At 38.6% G+C, this 23,137-nt stretch overlaps 1 protein-coding gene and 1 pseudogene across 3 annotated transcripts in view; one reads left to right on the top strand and one right to left on the bottom strand.

The window, feature by feature from the left end:
- Positions 1-21,333, bottom strand: part of LOC110728233 (LEAF RUST 10 DISEASE-RESISTANCE LOCUS RECEPTOR-LIKE PROTEIN KINASE-like 1.4) — a 30,103-nt gene extending 8,770 nt beyond the window's left edge. The window contains exons 1-4 of one of the 3 annotated variants that reach the window (XM_021907902.1): positions 20,956-21,333; positions 20,611-20,692; positions 17,468-17,549; positions 3,833-4,518 (exon numbers count right to left, since the gene is read on the bottom strand). In XM_021907902.1, coding sequence (XP_021763594.1) covers positions 3,833-4,355 — 523 coding nt within the window. In that variant the 5' untranslated portion in view covers positions 4,356-4,518; positions 17,468-17,549; positions 20,611-20,692; positions 20,956-21,333. Of the gene's footprint in view, positions 1-3,832; positions 4,817-17,467; positions 17,550-20,610; positions 20,722-20,955 lie in introns of those variants that run through there. The other 2 variants (XM_021907904.1, XM_021907900.1) reach the window with 2 other exon arrangements.
- LOC110727739 lies at positions 18,899-20,043 on the top strand (annotated as a pseudogene).
- Positions 21,334-23,137: the final 1,804 nt, after the last annotated feature.

Here is a 23,137-nt window from a genome sequence, read left to right on the forward strand (position 1 = left end):
CAGTAGTCTTCTCAAGCTACAGAGATAGTATGTGAATCTAGACTCACATGTAGAAGGTAATATTTCTCAGGTGATGATGTTTTCAATGAGATCTCTGGCATATTGTTTTCATCACTGCAACTGACCTTAAAGCCAGGATGACCACAATATGCAGGGCGATATTGATTATCATAGAAAGGGTAGCCTAGGCTGATATTTCCACACTCAATTGTCCTTTTACATTCTTCATATTTAACTCCATTGGCATCAATGAATATAAGAAGTCGGATTAAGGGGAAAATGAAGACAATGTAGAAGAAGCAGGATGGAAGAGACAGCTTCATCTTTGAAAGCTACAGATAGATTATGGGAGAAAGGAGGAAGAGTTTCGGTATAACCTTAAGGAAATTTTGAACATTATATACGAGTCTAGCATCTTTGAACCCTCTTCATAAATGAACTTAGAAATAAGACAAAAGCGTTGGTAATAGTTGATGCAAGGGTTTATCAATTTCTTCTTTGGGGAGAAGCATTGTTTAGATTCAAAGTGCATTAATCTAATCAACTACTCCGTATGAACTTATTTGTTCAGTACCCCAAGTACAAAACTTTGAGACTGTATTTTTGCTATCTATTAATGGCAGCTAAAACCATGTGTTCTTTTTCTTATAAGAACAAGTTGGTATTCAAAATCAGCCAACTGGGTATATATTAGTTCTATGTTTATAAAGCTATTTAAATATACTAAAAGCAGTCACGTTGATTTTTTAAAAAACTAGATTTGCTACTAGTTATTAGACATAACTGACAATAAACATTCTATCTCACAAGTTTCGTAGGTAAATTTCAAAGATATGTACTTCCTGTTAAACCGTACCCTCACTAAAGCACCTTATTCACAACTGCTATGATGTTTACTGCGTTCCCTACTTTTCACTGCTAATTAATCAGACCTCTATTGCAACGCCATAACATTGGGTCCAGCTTAACTTCCACATCTGGAGCTACAAAGATTTTTTTTTTTCTTTTTATATTTAAATACAGTAAATTATACTCTTAAAAGACTTCAGTGAAGAATGTATTCTTGACTGGTTTTAAACAAATTACTAATTCGTATACAGTTGTTAATAAGCATGATCTTCAAAACATATAGCCCTTTTCCTAGAGCTTGATAGCCTTGATCTTAGTTGTCAAAAATACCAAATGAGCTGAGTTCCGACACCATATCCAATAAAATCAACCGGCAACTAAATCCCATAGATATTCCTCTCCCTTAAAGTCTATTAAAATTATAAATTACTTTCCTAAAAAAAATATTATAAATTACTCTATATCGCATCTTAATAGTAAACTACTGAAACTTGGTTCAATTGAACTCTTAAACATACCTGATGAGGTAGGACATTTGGATGCATAAGGTTGGTCAGGGCAAAAGCAAGTGAATTTATTTCCGCGGAGATCATTCCCACACTGACCACCTGATTCTACACACATCTTACATTGATCATCGTCCACTTTCCACTGTAATTCAAAACCATCACGCAAAGCCTCAAGGACAGAGGCTTTGTCAATCTTTAATTCTGGAGCTAACGTTTTGAGAATTGGTATGTTTACCACACTCCTACACCCTATATTAGGAGTATACACCCCAGTTTTGAAACACACATCAATAAAGGAACCATTTTTGTGACACACAGTGTGTCCTAGAAAGCCCAAACTTATCATGGATGCAATAGGGCAGTCATAGCAGAGAGTCAAATAGCCAGGGTTAAAGGGATACTCGAAGGGGCTGCTATTGATGCTGATGTTTACCAGAGATGAAGGGCAAAGATCATCCCAAAAATCATCTCTTGCCACTGTAAGCTTATGTGCTTCAGCATCAGCTTTTAAGAATCTATATTTCTGAGATGTGATGGTAATGATTGGAACATCATTGCCAAGGCATTGAAGCTCATATCCAGGTAGGCCGCAATATGGTGCCCTACTCTCTCCCCAGAAGGGATACTTTAAATTTTCTATACCACCACAGTTAAAAGGTTGACTGCAGTTAAAGAAACGCTCATCATAGGAGCTTATAAATTTTAAGGAGCTGATTACTAGTATGAAGAAATTGAGAGTAATTAATGAAAGAGATCTGGAAAGCTGGTGCTTCATTCTGTATGAAGCTCATGAAAGAAACTAGACGATGAGTATATTGTTTATGAAATGGAAGGAATAGATTATTGACTCATTCACTTCAATATAAGTCATTATTTTTGCCCTGAAGTACGATCAGTAAATCTGACTATTTTGGTTTATCTTTGAAAATTTTGCAAAGATATGATTCTAGGGAAGAACTAAATGGAGTCTAAGAAAAATTAGTACTCCATCGAATAGAATTGTCAAAGCACTTGCTTTTGCCCGTTTCATTTCTACTATGTTGGGGTTAAGGGTTTTTTTTCGAGTAAAACGAATAAGTGCTATTCCATATGTTGGACTAAATTATTTTTGCAAGAAATTTCATTTATCTTACGGTAGTTTCTGTTGGAAGAACTAGCAAAAACATAGGAGTTGGGAGGCTCTTTGCGCCAAAGCGTTGAGCAAGGCCAACAAATCATGATTTAAAATTTGGTCACACTTTCTATCCCTGCCTCATTTGAAGTTAGTTTTCCCTTAACCCTGGAGACTGAAAATTTGGCTGAACACACCACGTGTCCATGTTATACATTACCTTAGTTTTTTTTAGTTGACACGTTTTGACTTTAGCACTATTCACTCACTCCCCTTTAACCGTGTTTTGTGTTTTATACGTAACAAAAAAATATAGTCATGTAGGATCTTGTTAGATTCGTCACGATATATATTTTCAAAATATCAATTTTTTATAATTTTTGTTTGTCAATAATTAAAGATATTAATGGTTGAAGTTGTGCATTGACAAACGTGACTAAAGAAACGTGTCAACTAAAAAGAAACGGAGGAAGTATGTAACACTACCACATGGTTTACTCGACATTTGATAATTCAACATGGGTACAGGTCCTTAATAGTTCAACATGGGTACGGGTTCTTGACACTACATCGCGTAAAAAAAGAACATGCAAAATGCTCATAAAATAGTAGCTTAGATCCTAGGTGACAAAGTTGATAACTGGCTACTCTTCTCTAGAAGACTTTAATTTGTTGACTACCACGCTTCTCGGTTAGGGAAAACATTACTTAATCGTTAAAGGAAGCATATGCTATAAAAGGCTTATTGAGTATAAAAGTTGATGTCAATTACATGACTTCTACCTAGAGTCCGAGGAAATATATATCTTATGCTGGAAGAACAATTATTTTACTTTTATAAGGTGAAGTAGGTTGGACCAAACAAAGAAAGAAAAAAACCAACAAGTAACATCATAGTTTGTTAAGAGAAATGAATCACATACCTACCACCATGAGAAATTAGAATACAAGAAGATTTCTAAGCTGACAAAGACAAACTTATGAGTAGTTCAACTAAAACATATGCTGATACACTGGATTCAACCAATCCCAAGGAGGGGAATATGGGTAAAACAACAAAAAAAAATGAAAGAAAACCAGGATCCAGAACCTAGACAAGTTGTTTTGTCAAAAACGAGATTTTAACACCTGCGTATTCTGATTAGAACACACAATGGACATGGGGATATAGCCTTTACAAAAATTGAATTATTAGTCTCATACATTTAGCATGTTCTGGAGTAAATCTAATAATTTAAGAATCAAAAACACTGGGCTTTATACCAGCAGCAGATGAAGACTGACTTTAATTAACAGCCAGTTTTATATGCACATACATAAACACATACCACTGCAATGCATTCGATTTAGTACGAAAACATACCTGATTTAGCAGAAGATGTTGAGTTGTTGCATAGTGTATCTCCAACACTTCCATCTAGGCAAAGACAGGATATCTTATTTTTACTAAGATCAAAACCACATCTACCCTTTGATGCTTCACATCCAACACATAAATCTTCACCCTGAACCTTATAGATTGCTTCAAACCCTTTCCCAATGATTTGACTCGGGCTCCACTTCCCTATTTGTGCAGCTGAAGAATCAACAACCGGGACCACAATGCTAGCAAAACACCCACTTGGGCCGATCGCCCCTTCTACTGGATAACCATCAGTGTCATTAGTACCATAGATTTTGCAAGTAAATTGACTAGGATTAAACGTGTAAGGAGGGGGGCACCCATATAGAACTGTCAGATTATGGGATCCAGGCGCATAATCAAATAGCTCGGGATCAATCGTGGTGTTTATAAATTTCTGCATGCAAATTCCTTGCAGAAAATCCTCCCTAGCCATCTTCAGAACCTGTGTATTTTGATTGATGTCAAGGACATGATATTTCATACCCTTGCTTTGTATAGTAGTGGTAGCATTGTTCTCGCAACCGAGCTCTAAGTCCGGGTAACCACATTCCTTCGGCCTAGTGCCGCCTCCCCAGAAGGGAAACCCAGCTTTGACATTGCCACACCTGAAGTAATTCCCACAGCTATCATACCATTGTAGGCCACTGCCAAAACAGGTTGGAAAACAGAAAATAACCAAGAATATTAAGTACCATATTGTTTGGGAAATGAACACATGCAACTGAAAGAATTTCATATCAAAGGATCATAAGAATTAGAGAAAAAAAACAAAAGAAATGTTTGAAAGATGGTAGGTTAAGTAAGCTGAGGAATGATGTATTAATGATTGATCATTAATTACTTGTGAAGGAGGGAAATTTTTCAAAGGAAAAAATGGATTTGGTAATTGTTTTTTGACCAACAAGCGTCAGAACAGTATTTTTTTGTTGTCTTGCGTGTGTAACACTAGCCAGCAGTATAAATGGGCAGAAATATCAAATGTAACAAGAAAATATATATATATTAGGTGAAGTGGAATCTTTATTAGTTCCAGCTACCAAACAAACATCATAGAAAAATATATAATTTACAATTGACAATTTAAAAAAGTAGGCTTAATCTATATAGTTAAAAGATCTTGCAGATTCAAAATGTGGAAGACTGGACAAATGAGGTTAGGATGGTGATCCTATTCCGGGTGATACAAACACATTGATGGCTTTTACATGCTTTTTCATTGCATTATTATAATATGGGTTTTTCTATATAGTGGCCTTCTAAGTTTCACTTTTCTACGCTGTGCCCTTGCATATATGACTTTCTACATTGTAACCCGAAGGTACAATTAGTAATTCTATGATAACCTACGTCAGCAAGCATTTATGACGGACCGTTGGGGGTTGGCATTTATTCCGTCACCTAACTCGAACTGTACACTAAACTTTCTCTCTCCATTAAAATTCCCTCCTCTTCTCTTACTTCTTTTCACTTCCCCCTGTGTCATTAATTGATCAAAAACCCTAAGACGCGATTTTTAGAAAAAAAAGGAAGCAAATTATTGCGTAGAATTTCGGGTATCTTCCTGCGACAGTCGTGGAGATCAATCTAACTAGGGAGCTGAAGCATCAACGAAGGTATGTATTGTGCTCGTAACTTCGTCCCTTTGAAGTTGTTCCATATTTGGTAAATTATGAAATGTTTGAGATGTTTAATGTGTAAAGTTGATAAATTTGTTTGGTTTGAAGAGTATTTTTGGTTTTTGTTTGGTTAACTGCGTGATTGATTGTGGGTAATCTTCTTTGTGGGTAATTTTGTCTGTGTGGGAAATTTTGTTTGTGAGTAACTTTGCTAGGATAATTGCGTGATTGTATTATGGCTTTGTTGGGGTTAAACTTTGCGTAGGTATGATGAGTGTGGTTGATGTTAAATTGGTTACATTTTGATAGATTTACTGGAAACATCTTGCAGATGGATGACGGGAGGATTTTGAAAATCCACTATCGTGCTAATTGTGTTGAATTAACAATTGATGATGTGGATAAGTGTTTGTTAATTGATGTGTTTAATGATAAGTGTGAGGAATTTGCAAATAGAGGGTTTGAGTTACCTGAGTACCCTGGTGTTAGAATCCGCCTCTTTCTCTATGTATCCCCCTTCCTTTTTCCTTGCATTTTCCTTATGTATTGTCTTCTAAGTCTTTCTTTATGCTTTCTAGGCTCTAGGGAGAATTATTGTGTTACTATAGTTTCAGGGTTCACCGGTAATTCTCTATGTAATCAATATAAAGCTCTTTAGGGAGCGAATGGTTGAATGAATCAAAGCTCCCTACCCCGTTGAATATTGCTTTAAGACTTGTGTGTTGATTTAAGCCTTTATAGATATTGTGCTTGCCTTGTTTTAAAGCATCCCCTCCAAACCAAGAGAACCTCAAAAGACGCCTTCATTGTCGTCGGTCCTGCTTGTGCCCGCTTCGAAATATCGGCCATCACAAGCCCCGACTCCGCACTCGTTGTTGACGAGTGCTTCCCTGAGATACCTTTGGTTCGTGTTGCTGTGTGCTCACGAACCCCTTCCGCTCTAGGCTTGCGTCCTTGTCGCCAAAAGACAAGAGTGCATCGCCCGATCGGTGTCAGAACTCTTGGACCGTGATAGTTGGTATCAGAGCCAGGTTGCTCGAGATATGGATGACGACGAGACGCCAGAATATACGTGGGAAGAACGACTTGCTTGGCTTGAAGGTAAGTCAGAACAGTGGGCTATGCTTGAAGAAAGGATGCCTAAGCTCAAAGATGTTGTGATAAAGCAAGCCGAGCAAATAGAGAGGCTTGCGTCGACGGTGGATGGGCTAACGGAGCAGCTTAATTTTGTGCAAGGCTTAGCTGATGATGCACAAGATAAATGTGCCACCTTGATGCGTGCCCAAAGAGGGCTCGGGGGAAGTGGAGGTGCTAAAGTAAAACCTCCTAAACCTCGGACCTTTAATGGCACGAGAGATTCAAAGGAAGTTTGATAACTTCATCTTCGACATGGAGCAATACTTCCGTATAGGCCAGTTGGAGGATGAACTAAAGGTGGATACTGCCACGATGTATTTAGTGGATGATGCTAAACTTTGATGGCGCACCTAGTATGCCGACATCCAAGCTAAGAGAACGTCGGTAGACACTTGGGAGGATCTAAAGAAAGAACTTATGGCTCAATTTTACCTCGAGAATACTAAATTTGTTTCTCGCACCAAGCTTGCAACTTTGCAACACAAGACCTCCATTCGAGAGTATGTGAAAGAATATTCTGTGTGCATGTTGGAGATTCACGACATGTCGGAGAAGGACCGTCTATTCAACTTTGTGCGGGGTCTGAAAGATTGGGCTCAAAGGGAGATATGGCGCCAGATAGGTGCAGCTGAAAGGTTGATGGATTACTCGTCAGATAAGGTGTCTAGGTGTCTAGCCAGAAGAAGGGAAATAGTGGGTCAGCTTCAAGTACCCCAAAGAGCACCAGTAGTAATTCTCAGGTTAGCTCGTGTGGGGAACAGATACAGGAATGGGGGAGAGGACTCGCAAAAGAACGGAGTCACCGCGTCCACAAACAGAGGTAGGCTGACACAGCATCATGGAACAAACCCCTCACTTGCATACTCTGTCGCGGGCCTCACAAATGGTTCGAGTGCCAGCACAAATCGGAGATAGACCTCCAGGCTCTCTTCAATGTCCTCAGAACCTCACAAAGGGGATGACAAAGAGGAGGATGTGGTAAGCGAAGAAAAACCCTCTAAGTTGGGGGCAGTGTATTGTATGTATGCTATGGGAAAAGAGACGGCATGAGATAAGGGAGCTACTCATAATTTTGTCACAAAGTGTGAGGCGAACAGATTAGGGCTGAAAGTCGTGCATAGTGGTATGTAGTCGCATGAAAACCGTGAACTTTGAAGCACAACCAACTTGCGGCGTGGCAAAGAATGTGAACACTAAGATTGGGGAATAGAGTAGGAGTTTGGACTTCACGGTGGCAACCATGGATGATTTAACTGGTCCTTGGGATGGATTTCCTACACACCAGCAAGGCTGTCCCGATGCCCCACCTAAGGTCCTTACTTGTGACAAGCCACCAGCCGTGCTTCCTACGGATAACCGCTCGGGCTGAAGAAGGAAAAGAGCTGAAAGGACCCCTCCTTTCGGCGATGCAAGTCAAAAAGGGGATGAGGAGAAATGAGCCTACGTTCCTCGCCACTCTCTCGATGAAGGATGAGGAGGTCGGAGGTGACATCCCGGAAGTCATAGGAGAGTTGCTAGGGGAATATGCAGACATTAGGGGTGTTCAAAAAAACCCGACCCGGGTGTCCCGTCCCGATTACCCGATGACCCACAGAAAACCCGATGGGAAATTGACAAAATTTTCTGTTTTTTTCGGGTCGAGTACCCGTCCCGCTAAAATAGCAGTTTGGGCCGGGACATGGGACAGGCTTTGTTAATCCCGGGTACCCGGATACCCGTTAAAAAAATAAATAAATAAATAAGTAAAAATAAAAAAAACAAGTATACGGTCTATACCCACCCAGCCACCCTATCTTCTTCTCTTTCTTTTTATTAGATCCTCATCCTCCTCTTTTTCTCTCCTCTTCCCCCCTGTTACTCTCTTTCTCTCTCCTCTTATGATTTTTTCTGTTCTTATTTTTAAGATAGGCTTAGTTTCGTTTTCGACCTTTTAGTTTTGTTTTTTTTTCGATCTCTCAAGTCAGTCGATCTCCATCTTCAAATATTTCACATTCCTTTATGTCAGTCGATCTCCATTTTCGATCTCTTAAGTCAGTCGATCTCCGTTTTTTGTATTCGATTTTTATTGTTGTTTTTTATGACGGGATTATGTTTATGTTAGATCTATGTGGTATGTTGAATAAAATGAAATTAGTTGATGACTTTCGGTTTGTTTGAAGTTTGAACTATGTTTATGGTCGGAAAAGGAGGCTGCCGGAATTTATGGTGGTGGAAGGGAAGAAGAAAGAGAAAGGAAGGAGGAAAGAGATGGGGAGGGTTGGTTGAAGAGTAGGTGGGTTTCACTTTCCAGAACACCAGAATTATGGTGGTGGACTAGTGGAGGGGAGGTACAAACTTAATTTTAAAAAATAAATAAATAAAATCCGGGACGGGACACGGGCTGACTTATCAACTACCTGAAGTAGCCGGAAATCCGGGTACCCGAATCTGAACACCCCTAGCAGACATCCTTCCTAAGGAGCTCCCAAAATCCCTTCTTCCTCGAAGGGCCATAGATCACAGTATTGAACCGGTGCCAGGTGCAAGACCACCCGCGCGAAGCCCTTACCGGATGACCCCTCCGGAACTCACATAGTTGCGCAAACAGCTGGATGGGTTGTTGGAAGCCGGGTTTATCCGACCCTCTAGAGCTCCCTATGGAGCACCAGTCCTTTTCCAGAAGAAGCAGGATGGGAGTTTGAGATTGTGCATCGACTACAGAGCCTTGAACAAGCTGCCGGTGAGAAGTCACTATCCGATACCCTTGGTGACAGACTTATTCGATCAGCTAGGAGACGCTATGTACTTCACTAAGCTTGATCTAAGGTCCGGCTACCATCAGGTTCGAATTGCTCAGGGAGATGAACCAAAGACGGCATGCGTCACCAGATTTGGCGCGTTCGAGTGGTTTGTCATGCCATTAGGGCCGACAAATGCGCCTGCAACATTTTGTACCTTGATGAATCAAGTATTCCACGACTACCTTGATAAGTTTGTGGTTGTTTATTTAGACGACATTGTAATCTTCAGCTACACCCTCGAAGATCACATAGAACGCCTGAGGAAGGTGTTTGAGAAATTGAGACAACATTATGTGAAGCGGGAGAAATGTGCTTTTGCGAAGAAAGGAGTAAGCTTCCTTGGACATTTTGTAGGAGACCGCATAAGAATGGATCCTAAGAAAATCCAAGCCATTAGTGATTGGCAAGCTCCGAAGAACGTCTCAGAGTTAAGGAAGGTCGTTCTTGGGGTTGGCTAATTACTATCGCCACTTCATTCAAGGATATTCAGAGATAGCAAGTCCCCTCACTGACTTGTTGAAGAAAGACAACAAGTGGAATTGGTAGGAGAAACAACAAGGAGCTTTCCTCAAGCTCAAAGAAGCAGTAATGAAGGAGTCGGATTTAGCTCTCCCTAACATCAACAAACCGTTTGAAGTCGAGACGGATGCGTCCGATTATGCATTGGGCGGGGTCGTACTCCAAGAAGGCCACCCAGTTGCTTGTGAGAGACGGAAGTTGAGTGATGCCGAAAGGAGGTATGCTACACAAGAAAAAGAGCTTTTAGCCATTGTTCACTACTTGAAGGGGTGGAGACACTACTTGTTGGGGGCAAAGTCCATTGTTCGCACCGATAACACAACAGCCAATTACATCCTCACCCAACCAAAATTAACGGGGAAGCAAGCTCGTTGGCAGGAGGTACTAGTAGACTTCGATGTGGAGTTCATGTACAAGATAGGAGCCAGTAATAGGGTCGTTGATGCTGTGAGCCGTCGTGCTGATTTGGCTCCCTTACAAAGACTATCCCCCATGTTAGCCAGCAACGTCACCACCTCCGTCAAAGAACAGGTCAAACAACACCTCTCAGAAGATCCCATGACGGACACCATTAAAGGGCTGATAAAAAAGGAAAGACAAGACGCTTCTAGATAGCCGATGGGCTCATTTACACTAAGGGTAACAAGTTATTCATACCAAAGGCAGGAGGCCTACGGAAGATGCTCTTAAAAGAATACCATGATACCCTATGGGTTGGGCATCCAGGTTGGCAGAGGACTTTAAGCTTACTCTCTTTGGGGTATTATTGGCCTGGAATGAAAGAAGATGTCATTAGTTACACCTGGACCTGCTTGGTTTGTCAACCGGACAAGGTGGATCGTACCTGGAGGCCTCTTATATCCTCTTCCTGTGTCAACGCGTCCGTGGGAAAGCATATCTATGGACTTCATCAGTGGTCTCCCCAAGGTAGATCAGTATTCAGCAGTAATGGTGGTGATAGATAGATGTCAAAATATGCCACCTTTGTTCCCCTACAGAAGGCTTGTGGTGCTGAGGAGACAGTGGCATTGTTCTTCAAACACGTCGTGAAGTATTGGGGTTTGCCCCAAAGCATCGTCAGCGATCGAGATACAAGATTCACGAGCTATTTTGTACAGAATTGTTCAAACTGATGGGGTCGGACTTAAACATGTCTTCAAGCCACCACCCTTAAACTGATGGCCAAACAGAGAGATTCAACGGTCTCTTAGAGGAATACTTGAGACATTTTGTTAGTGCCAATCAAAAAGATGGGGGGAGCCGCGAAGCACGGGAGTTCAAGCGAGAATGGCAGCAAAACATGAAAGTTGCTCGCGCTTACTTAGAGTGGGCAGCGAGGAGAATGAAGAAATGGGCCGACCAGAATAGAAGGCCGCTGGAATTTGGTGTAGGGGACATGGTGATGGTGAAAGTCCTCCCAGAATAGTTCAAGTTCCTTAGAGGAAGAGATCGCAGACTCATCAGAAAATATAAAGGCCCCATCCGCATCACTATACGGATTGAGAAGAATGCTTACAAGGTCGAGCCGCCTACGTAGATGAAGATACACCCCGTCTTCCACGTTAGCTGCCTCAAACCTTATCATCCAGATCCAGAAGACAGCAACCGCAACATCAGCAACCTTGCCAACATCAGAACCAAGACGAGAGCCACACCTGCAACAGTAGAGTGAAGCTGCTATTTCTCTTTCTTTAAGTGTATGTTTTGTTTTGTAAGTCGACGAGGTCGTCGACGGCTTAAGTGGGGGAGGATGTTAGAATCCGCCTCTTTCTCTATGTATCGCCCTTCCCTTTTCCTTGTATTTTCCTTATGTATTGTCTTCTAAGTCTTTCTTTATGCTTTCTAGGCACTAGGGAGAATTATTGTGTTACTGTAGTTTCAGTGTTCACTAGTAATTTTCTATGTAATCAATATAAAGCTCTTTAGGGAGCGAATGGTTGAATGAATCAAAGCTCCTTACCCCGTTGAATATTACTTTAAGATTTGTATGTTGATTTAAGCCTTTACAGATATTGTACTTGCCTTGTTTTTAAAGCATCCCCTCCAAACCAAGAGAACCTCAAAAGACACCTTCATTGTCGTCGATCCCGCTTGTGCCCGCTTCGAAATATCGGCCGTCACAAGCCCCGACTCCGCACTCGTTGTTGACGAGTGCTTCCTTGAGATACCTTTGGTCCGTGTTGTTGTGTGCTCACGAACCCTTTCCGCTCTGGGCTTGCGTCCTTGTCACCAAAAGACAAGAGCGCGCCGCACGATCCGGTGTCAAAACTCTCGGACCGTGACACCTGGCTGCATTATTGTTATAAGGAGAAGGCTATTAACTTAGTGGATGATGGTACAATGATGAAAATGTTTGAGACTATAGAAAGGAAATAGATGGATTTGCGGGTGGGTTGTTTGAGTAAGCCTAGCTTTATACTGATTTTGGCAAGAACTGTTAAACCCCAACAAATTCTGGCCAAGCCAAGTAATGCCACTGGGCCTGATTCTGCTACTGGCCCATCTTTTAGTGGCCTATCTTCTTCTACTGGCCCTTCTTCTTCTAGTGGCCCACCTCTTGTAGCTTGGCCCATAGGAACCATGTAATGTAGGTCCATCTAACCCAACCACATTTAAACCTAGGCCACCTAAGACTTTCTTGCCAAAATTACCCACTAGGAAAAACAAACACTACAAGCAGAACACCCTTCTATTGAATCTGGGGCTTTAACTATTGGAGAACCTGTTAGAAGGAGCCCAACCCAATCCCTTTCACCTCCAAAGGTGACTCCTCCATTAAGTTAGCCTAGGAGATTACCAAGGATGCTTGAAGAAATTTCTCCTCATTCTCCCCCACATATCACACTATCTGTTGATGCATTCTTTTACAGCAACAAATCTACTTCTGAGTTGTCACCTCCTGCACCCAAAAGAAGTCCTAGACTGTTGCAAGGTATTCCCAGCCTAAATCTTAGGCAGGCACCTCTGAACCCACCACCACAAACTAACCAAAATGAACCCCGAATTGAGCCTATGAGGAATACCAGGTCTTGCCAAAGCAAAGTCCTTCTTTTTCCACATGGAAAAAAAATGCCTAACACCATTGCAAGGGTTAAGGGCCTATTTGTTTCTTTTAGTCAGAGTTCACAAACTGTACCAGAAGATGAGACTGGTAGGGGGTGCTGGAAAAGGGGTGTAGGTAGGGCCTAAATTAATTATGGTGCTGGTGTGCAAAGTGATGATGGGAGTTCTTCTGAGAGTGATGGTGAATATATACCTGAAGAACAAGAAGGAAGATATTGAGAATGAGAGTGAAAGTGAGGATGGTGATCAAGAGAATGTGGCTGATTTACTACACCAGAATTATGTTGATGGTGGTTGGGAGCCTTTTAGGTGTAATGAGAAGTTTTATGAATTGGATGGGGGTTACATAAGTAAGCTGTATAATAATGGTGAGGTGTATGATGATGCAGAAATTGGAAGAATTGCATTAAGACTATGGCAATTGATTGTTGACAGGGAGCACTTCAAGGATGCACTTAGAGACTTTTGCATCCAAGAAGGTTTTAGTTTGGTAGTTAGGAAAGCAGAGCATGACAAATATATATATTGCTGAGTGTGCTGACAGTAGATGTAGATGGAGAAGTCATACAAGTGTGCTTTTAGATGGGATCACCTGGGCCATAAAAAGCATTAAGCATGGACATACTTGTGACATGAATATGGTGAATAATCCCATGTGTAATTGCAAGTGGCTGCTAACAAGTTGGTGGAGGACATTAGAGCAAGTCCAGAAATCAAAGGAAAAGCTCTAAATCAGTTACTTTGGTAGAGGTTTGGTGTTACAATGGCTACATCCTCCCCTGTACAAAATGAAGAGTATTGCAATGGAGATCATACAGGGAGGACATGATGAGGCTTATTTTAATCTGAATGTGTATTGTCACTTGTTGAAAGAAAGAAACCCTGGATCAGTTGCATTCTGTACATGGAAGACATTTTAGCAACCTGAGCACAGCCTCCAATTCAAATCAATCTTCATCAGTTTTGCTGCAAAATTTCAAGGTCTTATTTAAGGCTGCAGAGGCTTAGTTGGGGCAGATGGTTGCCATTTGAAAGGCAACTATGGAGGAATCCTCTTGTCAGTTGTGGCATTAGATGGGAATAATGAAATATTCCTTATTGTTGTAGCTGTTGTAGATTCAAAGAACAAGTCAAGCTGGTCTTGGTTCTTCCATCACCTCAAAAGGAAGAGTTGATTAGACAATGATAGGCAGAAGTTTTGTTTTTCTTAGATCATTTCATTAACTGATGTTTATTTTAATTGCCCACACTCTTAACACATATTTGTTACCCTTCTTTGTTAGGGAATTGACCTTTCTTTGGATTAAGTTTGGCCAACAGTTCCAAGAAGATATTTTGCAAGGCATTTATGCAAAAATTTCAAAACTAACTATCCAAGTATACTCATGCACAAACTCTTTTGGGGAGTGACTAATGCCTATTCAGCATTCGGCTTCAAGAAAGCACTTGAAAAAATAAAATCAAGTGTTGGTCCCCTTGACAGATGGACAAGGTGGAAATTTCAACTTCTTAGAAAGTTTCAACAATAGTATTGGTGTTGATAGAAGTTGTCCCATACTCACATTACTAGAAGGTAATCCATTTTCTTAAGTACAACATTTTTACTAACATCTTGCATTACTAACTTTTCCTACTTATGTCATGACAGGAGTTAAGAGGATTGCTATGACTAGGCATGCTGACCATTGGGTAAAGGAAGGTATATGTCCTAACATTAGGGAGAGGGTTAAGGTGTTGATAAAAGAGTGAAATGCCATGCATATCCTTCTGGTAGGGGTGAGTATGAAGTATCTGATTGGAGGAGTATGCTCCCTGTGTCACTGAATAGCGGGTCCTGTGTGTGTGGTAGGTGGCAAGTAAGTGGTATTCCATGTAGGCATGGAATAAGGGCCATACTTGATGCTGGGAAGGATCTAAATGATTTTATCAGGAAGTGGGAATATAAGTTGGCAGGTATAAGTTGGCTTACAGTGGGAATATATTGCCTATCCCTGATCCTGAGCAGTGGCCTGAGATAGATATTCCTAAGCTAATAAGACCTTCTAGAAATAGGAGAAGAGAAGAAGGAGAGAAAAGAAAAGGGAAGAGGTCTGTTGTAGTGCAATGCTCAAACTGCAAACAATTTGGGCATAATTTACTTACTTGCATAGGTGGTCCAACAAAGAAGGAAGTGCTGGAGCAGCAAGGGAAGACGGCCACCACTACCGCTACCAGAAAGGCCAAGAGGAATACAAGGCAAACAAGCAAGTCAAAATGATAGTGAACCCAACTTAATTGATCAGATGATTAGGATGAGCTCAACTCATGCAGGTGTAGAGTGCTAAGCCAACCAGTGTTAAGAAAAAGAAACAAGCAGCCTGCTACTGAAGGCCCTTTTCTCAGCCTGCTCTAGCAACATCAGCTTCTATGCATGAAAGCATCAGTCCAAAGAGGCAAAAGATCATGAACAGGCTTGCCATGTTATGAGTGCCCTTAATCCTAGAAAGTATGCATGTTTTGAGCATCACAGTGGCTTTTTTTGGAAATCAGTTGAAACTTTGTTGATTTGGTGTTCATATTTTTCAGAACAAACTTTTAGTTGTAGTAATTACATGTATATCTTCCCCACTTATGTATATTTGCCCCACTTATGATGGGATTAAGATTTTTGGCTGTCAGACTATGGGTGGGATAATCTTTGTGAATGGGGGGATAATTTTTTGGCTGTCAAAAACTTATGTTTCTACAAGTTATAAGATTATGCATATAACTTTCTTATCACTTGTTGGTTTATTATCAGTTATTTATTGTCTTCAATTCATCATATTAAAACAAAAATTTCATTCACTTAAAAAGGGGTATTTCAATGTATTTCATTAGCACATACAAGTAACTCAATTCTTGCTACTACAATCACTTCATCCCACACTTTTTAACATCACTATTATCACTAAAACCACATACATAAACACACCCATTTTAACTACTTCCCTAATGTAGTCACTCACCTCTGTTAATTTCTCCTTCACAACTGCAATTTCATTTTCATCTGTCCTTAATACTTCAAGACCATGCACATCACCTTCATCCAGCGACTTGAAGAAACCGCAATCGTTGCACTTGAAGAACGCTTTCCAAGGGTTGCGATTTGTTGTTGAAATCTTCAGCTTTGCTAGTTTTGAAGGGTTGCAAAAGCAACGTGGGATCAAAAATCGCAAAGAACAAGAGGAAATTGAGGGGAATGAGCCGCGAGAACTAGACATGGCTTCTTACTTGATCTGAAACCCTAACTTACAACAATGGAACCCTAAAAGAAATGAAACAAAATTTGGGGATTTAAAGGAAGAAGAAGAAGAAAGGAGAGAGGGGGGAAGGGGGCAACTGGTTTTTTGGAGGGAAATATTCCCTCCAAGAGTAACAGACCAACTAAACGCACTCTCATTTAAGTTAATGGAACCCAGTAACGACAGATTAACGGCGAGGTTACCATAGAATTACTAATTGTACCTTCGGGTTACGGTGTAGAAAGTCATATATGCAAGGGCACATCGAAGAAAAGTGAAACTTGGAAGGTCACTATATAGAAAAACCCTTATAATATTAAAGAAAACAAAGTCTTTCTTTAAAGATTAGAAAAAGTAGATAAACCTCATGGAAACTAGCGCCACCGCCATACAATCGTGGGTAATTGGTATACGCGCACAGCGTACGACACGTATAAGGGTGTGTGTTGTGCACGTGCTGCTTAGAAACTATTTATATTCTAAATTTTCACATACAGCTTATATACATAAAGATATACTCGTATACGATTCTTATACACTCAATGATATAACCAATCACATTCGTTGGAAGATGGGAACAACTTCACAATTACAATTGCAAAAGTTAGATAACTTCAACAAAACATTGAAATTGGTAAATTGTATCACTTAAGTAATTAAGTATAATGGTGGCACGTATTATTTTGTGCCTCTTAGCAAGGTTAAAAAATATACTTCTAAATGCAATTCTTTGCAATTTGAAGATCTCTTTCACTAAGTAAAATACCCAAAGCGTTCGCTTTGAAATTTTCAAGCTTTTGTATAAATCAAGGATTTGAGCAACTAGCGCACTCCAAAGTAGATTATTACTCCACAGAACATAAGAACGGGCTTCAACAACACGGTACTAATATGGCGGCTTGAGTAAATCAAAGACATAGAAGCCACACATCACACAAAACTAATTTGTGGACAGTATTACCTCTAATCCTCCATCCTATATGTCAAATCTTTTCTTATTAAACAAACTCCCTTAACAAGAATTTCTTTCTTGCTTTTCAAATTGAAACCCCATCAGAATATAACTATCATTTAGGACGGAGGTAGTGATATGCTACCAATTAAACATGTTAATAATCGAGTATTAGAACTATTTAAAATGTAAACACCAACAGGTTTTCCATTCATGAGACAAATTAAGACGATGTAAGGGAGAGCTAAAGAGTGTAAGCTTACCAAGTGTGCAAGCAAAACAAGTAATAAAATTGAAAATCAGCTCATGGAAGTTAAAGCAAGGGAAGAGGAGATCAACCAAATCCTGCATGGGATAGTAAGACAATGATTAAAAGCCCTCATGCAAAGCACCATACAAATCCTACATGAAAATTTTGAATAAATCAATTCAATATAACAAACAATAGTGTTAATTTTTGTAGAATATAGAAGTTCAAATGCTTGGGAGAATCAGGTATAGAGTTGGTAACTGCTCATACCCGGCCTGCACACCTGCAACAGTGAAACCCAACTGGCAGGCTTTGATTTTCTTTGGTGGTTGGGGAAGGGATTGAACCAGTGAACCTTATATACATCAGGCCCAGCACAGTCCATGTGTATATCTATCTAGAAATTAAAGACCTATGACTGGGAAATTTTAAAGCTTCACTTGGGTCTTCGCAGCTCTTGTTACAACTTGTGCCGAGAAAATATGGAAACTTAATAAATGACAGACAAAAGTCGTCCATGAAGGTTAAAATAGAGACTCGTCAAAAAAAACTACAGAGTATTTACTGTCAAGTGTTGGGCAAATTAGTGAGTTCCCCAGCTAGATGATACTGGGAATTTTTATGTTACTAGAAATCTGAAATGTTTCTGTGTCAATGCACGGGTGTACCATTTGAGAAGAAAGATAATCTTAGTTAAAAGGAAAGTTAGTGGGGTAGATAATTTTTAAGTATATAAAATCACATTGGTTGCAATTACATCAAGGTGATGAGCTCCTCAATTTCGTCATCTTTATCACTTAATCCACTTTTGACAATCAGCTACTGTAAAGAGCTCAATAATAAGCCTGCACGAGGCCATTGTGGTGTGCACATGTGGTGCAATGGGATTCATATTTGCTAATTGATACTCTTATGTGGGGTGTGAAGATCACTTTCCCTGTCACCTGGACTTGCCTCCTAATGACTAACAAGTAACAACAACTAAACCTGCAAGCCCACAAGTGAACCTGGTTTCAAAAAGCATCACTAGCATGTAAGATAGATGAAAGAAAGTAGAATAGTACATATAGTTGACTGCTGTTAGGTACCAATATAGTGGAAAATTCCTGAATTTGACATATTAAAGATTTCTGAAGTGACTGGAGGGGGAAAAAAATAGTTTGAAAAATCCTTAATTCATTAGGGAGGAAGCTTCACATTGGGATGGAAGATTTGCAGTTCAGTGACTTGTCTAAAGGTAAACTGCAGGGACTATACAACCCCCCCCCCCCCTTTCTTTTTTCCTTTCTCTTTTTCTTGAAATAGTACGAAACTCTCTCCTTCTTGGCCTCATCCCATTAAACCTTCTCCAAACCTCTGAAAAATGAAGCTCTCTGCTAATCTTCTTTCTTCTTCATGACCATCATTTTCCTCTTGATCCTACTCAATAAGTTTGTTGAGGCTAATGAATTTGAAGATTGCAGAAAGCCGTTTGTTTGTGGAGGTGCCAACATGGGCTACCCTTTTTATGACAAACAAACCCACCCAGAGTATAGTGGCTTTAAGCTTGCCTGCAATGATGAATATGGTGGTATTCCAAAGATTCAGTGACACACTCATTGGAAAAATACCTTCTTCAAGGGATGGATCCGAGTTCACATACTATCTCTGTTGCTTGACAAGACTTCTGGAGTACTTACTACCCCGATAATTTGTTCAATACCACCTTAAACTACAATCTATATGAGTACACAGATAAAGTGGCAAATTTTACCTTCTACTGTGGTTGTCCTGTTGCAAATCCTGCAATACCATCCACAAGTTCAGCAATATCTTATACTTGTACTAATCATGTAAACATAGTGACGCTCTTAGGGTTTTGTTTAGATGGTCAGAAAAGTGCTCTTGATTATGAGTTCATGCCTAGTGGATCTCTAGAGAAGTCTATATATGGGAGGAATAATTGTCAAAAACTAACCTGGGAAATTCTATTCCAGATCGAAGTTGGGATTGCAAGAAGGTTTAGAGTATTTACACCAAGGTTGCAACACAAGAATATTGCATTTTTGACATTAAGCCACACAACATTCTACTAGATGGAAATTTCTGCCCAAAAATATCAGACTTCAGCCTTGCTAAGTCGTGTGAGCAGAAAGAAAGTACTGAATCAATGTCAGTAGCGAGAGGAACTACAAGGTTCATTGCTCCTGAGGTATTTTTTAAGAGTTTTGGGAGTGTATCCCACAAATCAGATGTTTATAGCTATGGAAATTAGTTCTAGAAATGGTTGGTTGTAGAAAAAAACACATTTACTGAAGTTGAACATAATAGCGAACAGTATTTTCCACTTTGATATACAAGCAACTGATACAAATGCAAGAACATGATCACGAAGGGAGATTGGTAGGAGAAGAAAAAGTTATACAAAGGAAGATGCTATTGGTGAGCTTATGGTGCATTCAAGCTAATCCTTCAAGCCGACTAGCTATGAATAAGGTGGTGGAAATGCTAGAAGGTCCTATTGAGTTTTTACAAATTCCTCCAATGCCAACTTGCCCAACGCTGTCTTCTCCTTCATTGCTGGGGCCATATTCTTCACAATGCCTGTAATTTCATCACTTGATATACAAGCAGTCTCCAAAATGTATGACTCGACAAGTGATGATAACCATCAGTCACACTGATAGACTTCTAACATAAATACAACAAGCTAAAAAATATTCCAATTGTTGTTCTTCATCCCTCTATATACAGCAATTTTCCTCTATTTTGGCCAAACTCACTAGGCTAGTTCATTTCTATCCCATAAACCCAGGGAAAATCTAGGAAACTCCAATCTATAGCTATCACATACCAGGTCTTCCGAGATGCAGTCATGCGATGAACACTAGAAACAAACGTGTTCATACATTGACATGGTCACTTAGAGGGATTCACAAAAGGTAAAGCATTCTACGGTTTTTAACAATTCTAAAACATAACAGAATATCGCGACCACAGCAAGAGAAATGAGCTAGCATATGCCTACAAAACAACTGCTACTTTAATTTCAATAGTAGTACGCAATCAATCAAACACTTAGATAAACAAATTACTCGAATTCCATACAACCAAAGATCAAAAGGTTTCAATACTTGAGATAGACTAAGAAGACAGGGTAAAAGAGCATAAGCTAACCGAATGTGCAAGCGAAACAAGCAGGGAAACCAAACACCAAATCATCAACAGCGAAGCAACAGAAGAAGGAACAAAGCAAATCCTGCAATTGGAAAATAAACAAGAAATTGAAACCTCCATAACAACTCTGAGAGTACACCGATTATCCAAAGACAAAGAACAAAATTAATGATAAGTTGACAACCTAAAACAAACTAATGAACAAAATAAAGGATTAATGATCAAATTGCCAGATTCAAAATTTTAGAACTCAGAATTCAAAGAAATAAAATTATTTTCATTGAGGCAAATCATCAAACATTTGGTGTGCTTTATTGAGAAATGGAAATTCTTCAAGAGACTTACATTTGAAAACATTGCAGCATTAGAATGAAACATCAAGAGAATATTTGGAGTTTTTGCGTGATTTGAGTTTTGAGTTTTGAAGGGGAGGTACTGGAATTGGTATGACTGTATGAGAGATATGGCGGGAAAAGTTTTACGAGTTGGGTAGTTCAGATGACAACGATAGCACCGTAGGTTTTTTTTTTTTTTTTTAAGGGGCAAAATTTGCAAATTGCAGTCATTTAAAGTTTGTATTTTGCAAATTGCAACTATTGAAAAATAAATTGTAAATTGCAACTCAATTTAATTTTTCATCGATTTACGTGTCGAAAAATGTTTTGTTAAGGTTTTAGGTGTCATTTTAGTTCTTAAAGGACCAAAGCTATTGGCAAAAAATTAACTTAAGTACCTCAATTTCACGGCAAAAAATAGTTGCACACAAATTAATACATTTTTTGATACGTAAAACGAGACACTTACGTTAATTTTTTTTTGCTAATTCCGAGTTCAATTCGGATCCTTAAGGGCTAAATTAACCCCTAAACCATGTAAGGAACATTTTTTCAGCACGCAAATCGAAGAAAAATTGATTTGGGTGGCAATTAACACGTTATTAGTACTTTTGGGCTGCAATTTACAATTTTTTTAAAATGGCTGCAATTTACAAAATACAAATTTTAAATGACTGCAATTTACAAATTTTCCTTTTTATGGAGTACTACATATGTTTTTTTAATTTTTTTTTGGGAGATTTACAGGCCACTTGACCAAATTGGTAAAAAAAAAAAAAAATACCCTTCACAACAATTTGGTAAAAAAAGTTAATATTATGCGACAGTTTAGTTAAAAAAAATAAATAAATAAATAAAATAAAACATTTACCAAATAATCTTTTTTTTTCCGGCAAACTCTTCAAAAAGTCCTAATTAAATTGTTTTGTGTTTTTTTAATTTATTTTTTTCATTTAAAATTTAAATTATTATGTCATCTCCTTTTTATTTTGCTAAATTTTGAATTACATAAATTTATTCCAGTCCTTTTTAAAAAAAAATATTAATAATGGGTAGAAAAATTAAGTAAAAATTAGTATTTAAACCTTTTTTTTCTTCAAATTTTTATTTCCTTATAAAGGGTTGGAAATTTAGGTGGAAAAATATGTTTAAAAAAGAACAAAAATCCACGAAAACGATAGCAATCACAAGTAGTTTGTTGGATAATTTGTATTTTTAGGCTTCATTGTTGTCTGAGATTTATTGTTTTTTTTACCAAATTGTCATTTGAGGTTAGGTTTTACCAATTTGTCGCCGGAGCAATTTTTTTACCGATTTGTCGCTAAGAGTCTTTTCTTTTTACCAATTTGGCCAATAAACGATAGGGTATTGTACGAGTAGATTATCTAAGTGTTCAATAAAAAGCCAAAGCTAATCAGGCGAACAATGTAAAAGTTAACATGGTGTAATATTTAAATAACGGAGAAAGTATTGTTACATAGATACTAATCAAGCAACAGATAAGTTAGCTAATAAAATTTGTCAAAAAATAATCACTAATAAAATAATGATAAAATAAAACGATAAATACCCAACTACGATAGTTGGGTAGCCATTACATAAAAAAATAAATAAATAAATAAGGGCGTGTTTAGTTCACCTAAGTTTTGCTTATTTGATCTGGTCTTATCTGATCTGATTGTCTGATTTGACCAAACTTTAACCTTATGTGTACGATAATGTATAAGGTAAAAATATATCAAGTAAAATATAGCGATAAAAAACCGCACATGAAACGATAATCTGATCTGAACTTGTTTTTATTTATCTGAACTTTTTTTTTTCTCGGAAATAAATAAAAATAAGTTGAACTAAACAAGGACTAAGGCCTTTTTTAATTTTTTTTTATTTTTTTTTAACAGACTAAGGCCTTGTTTAGTTCAACTTATTTCAGAAAAAATACGTTCAGTTCAGATCAGATCAGAAGAAATAAGTTCAGATAAGATCATATTAGAAAAAAAAAAGTTCATATCAGATCATCGTTTTATGTGCAATTTTTATCACTAAATATCTTAAATTTTGTAATGAAAAAAATTATGAAAATTACATATTAATAAAATAAACATTATTACGAATCTAACAAGATCCCATTTGATATATTTTTTCCTTACAGATTATTGTATACTTAAGGTCAAAGTTTGGTCAAACCAAAC

This window comes from Chenopodium quinoa, unplaced genomic scaffold (assembly GCF_001683475.1).
Source record: "Chenopodium quinoa cultivar QQ74 unplaced genomic scaffold, ASM168347v1, whole genome shotgun sequence".
Lineage (NCBI taxonomy): Eukaryota > Viridiplantae > Streptophyta > Magnoliopsida > Caryophyllales > Amaranthaceae > Chenopodium > Chenopodium quinoa.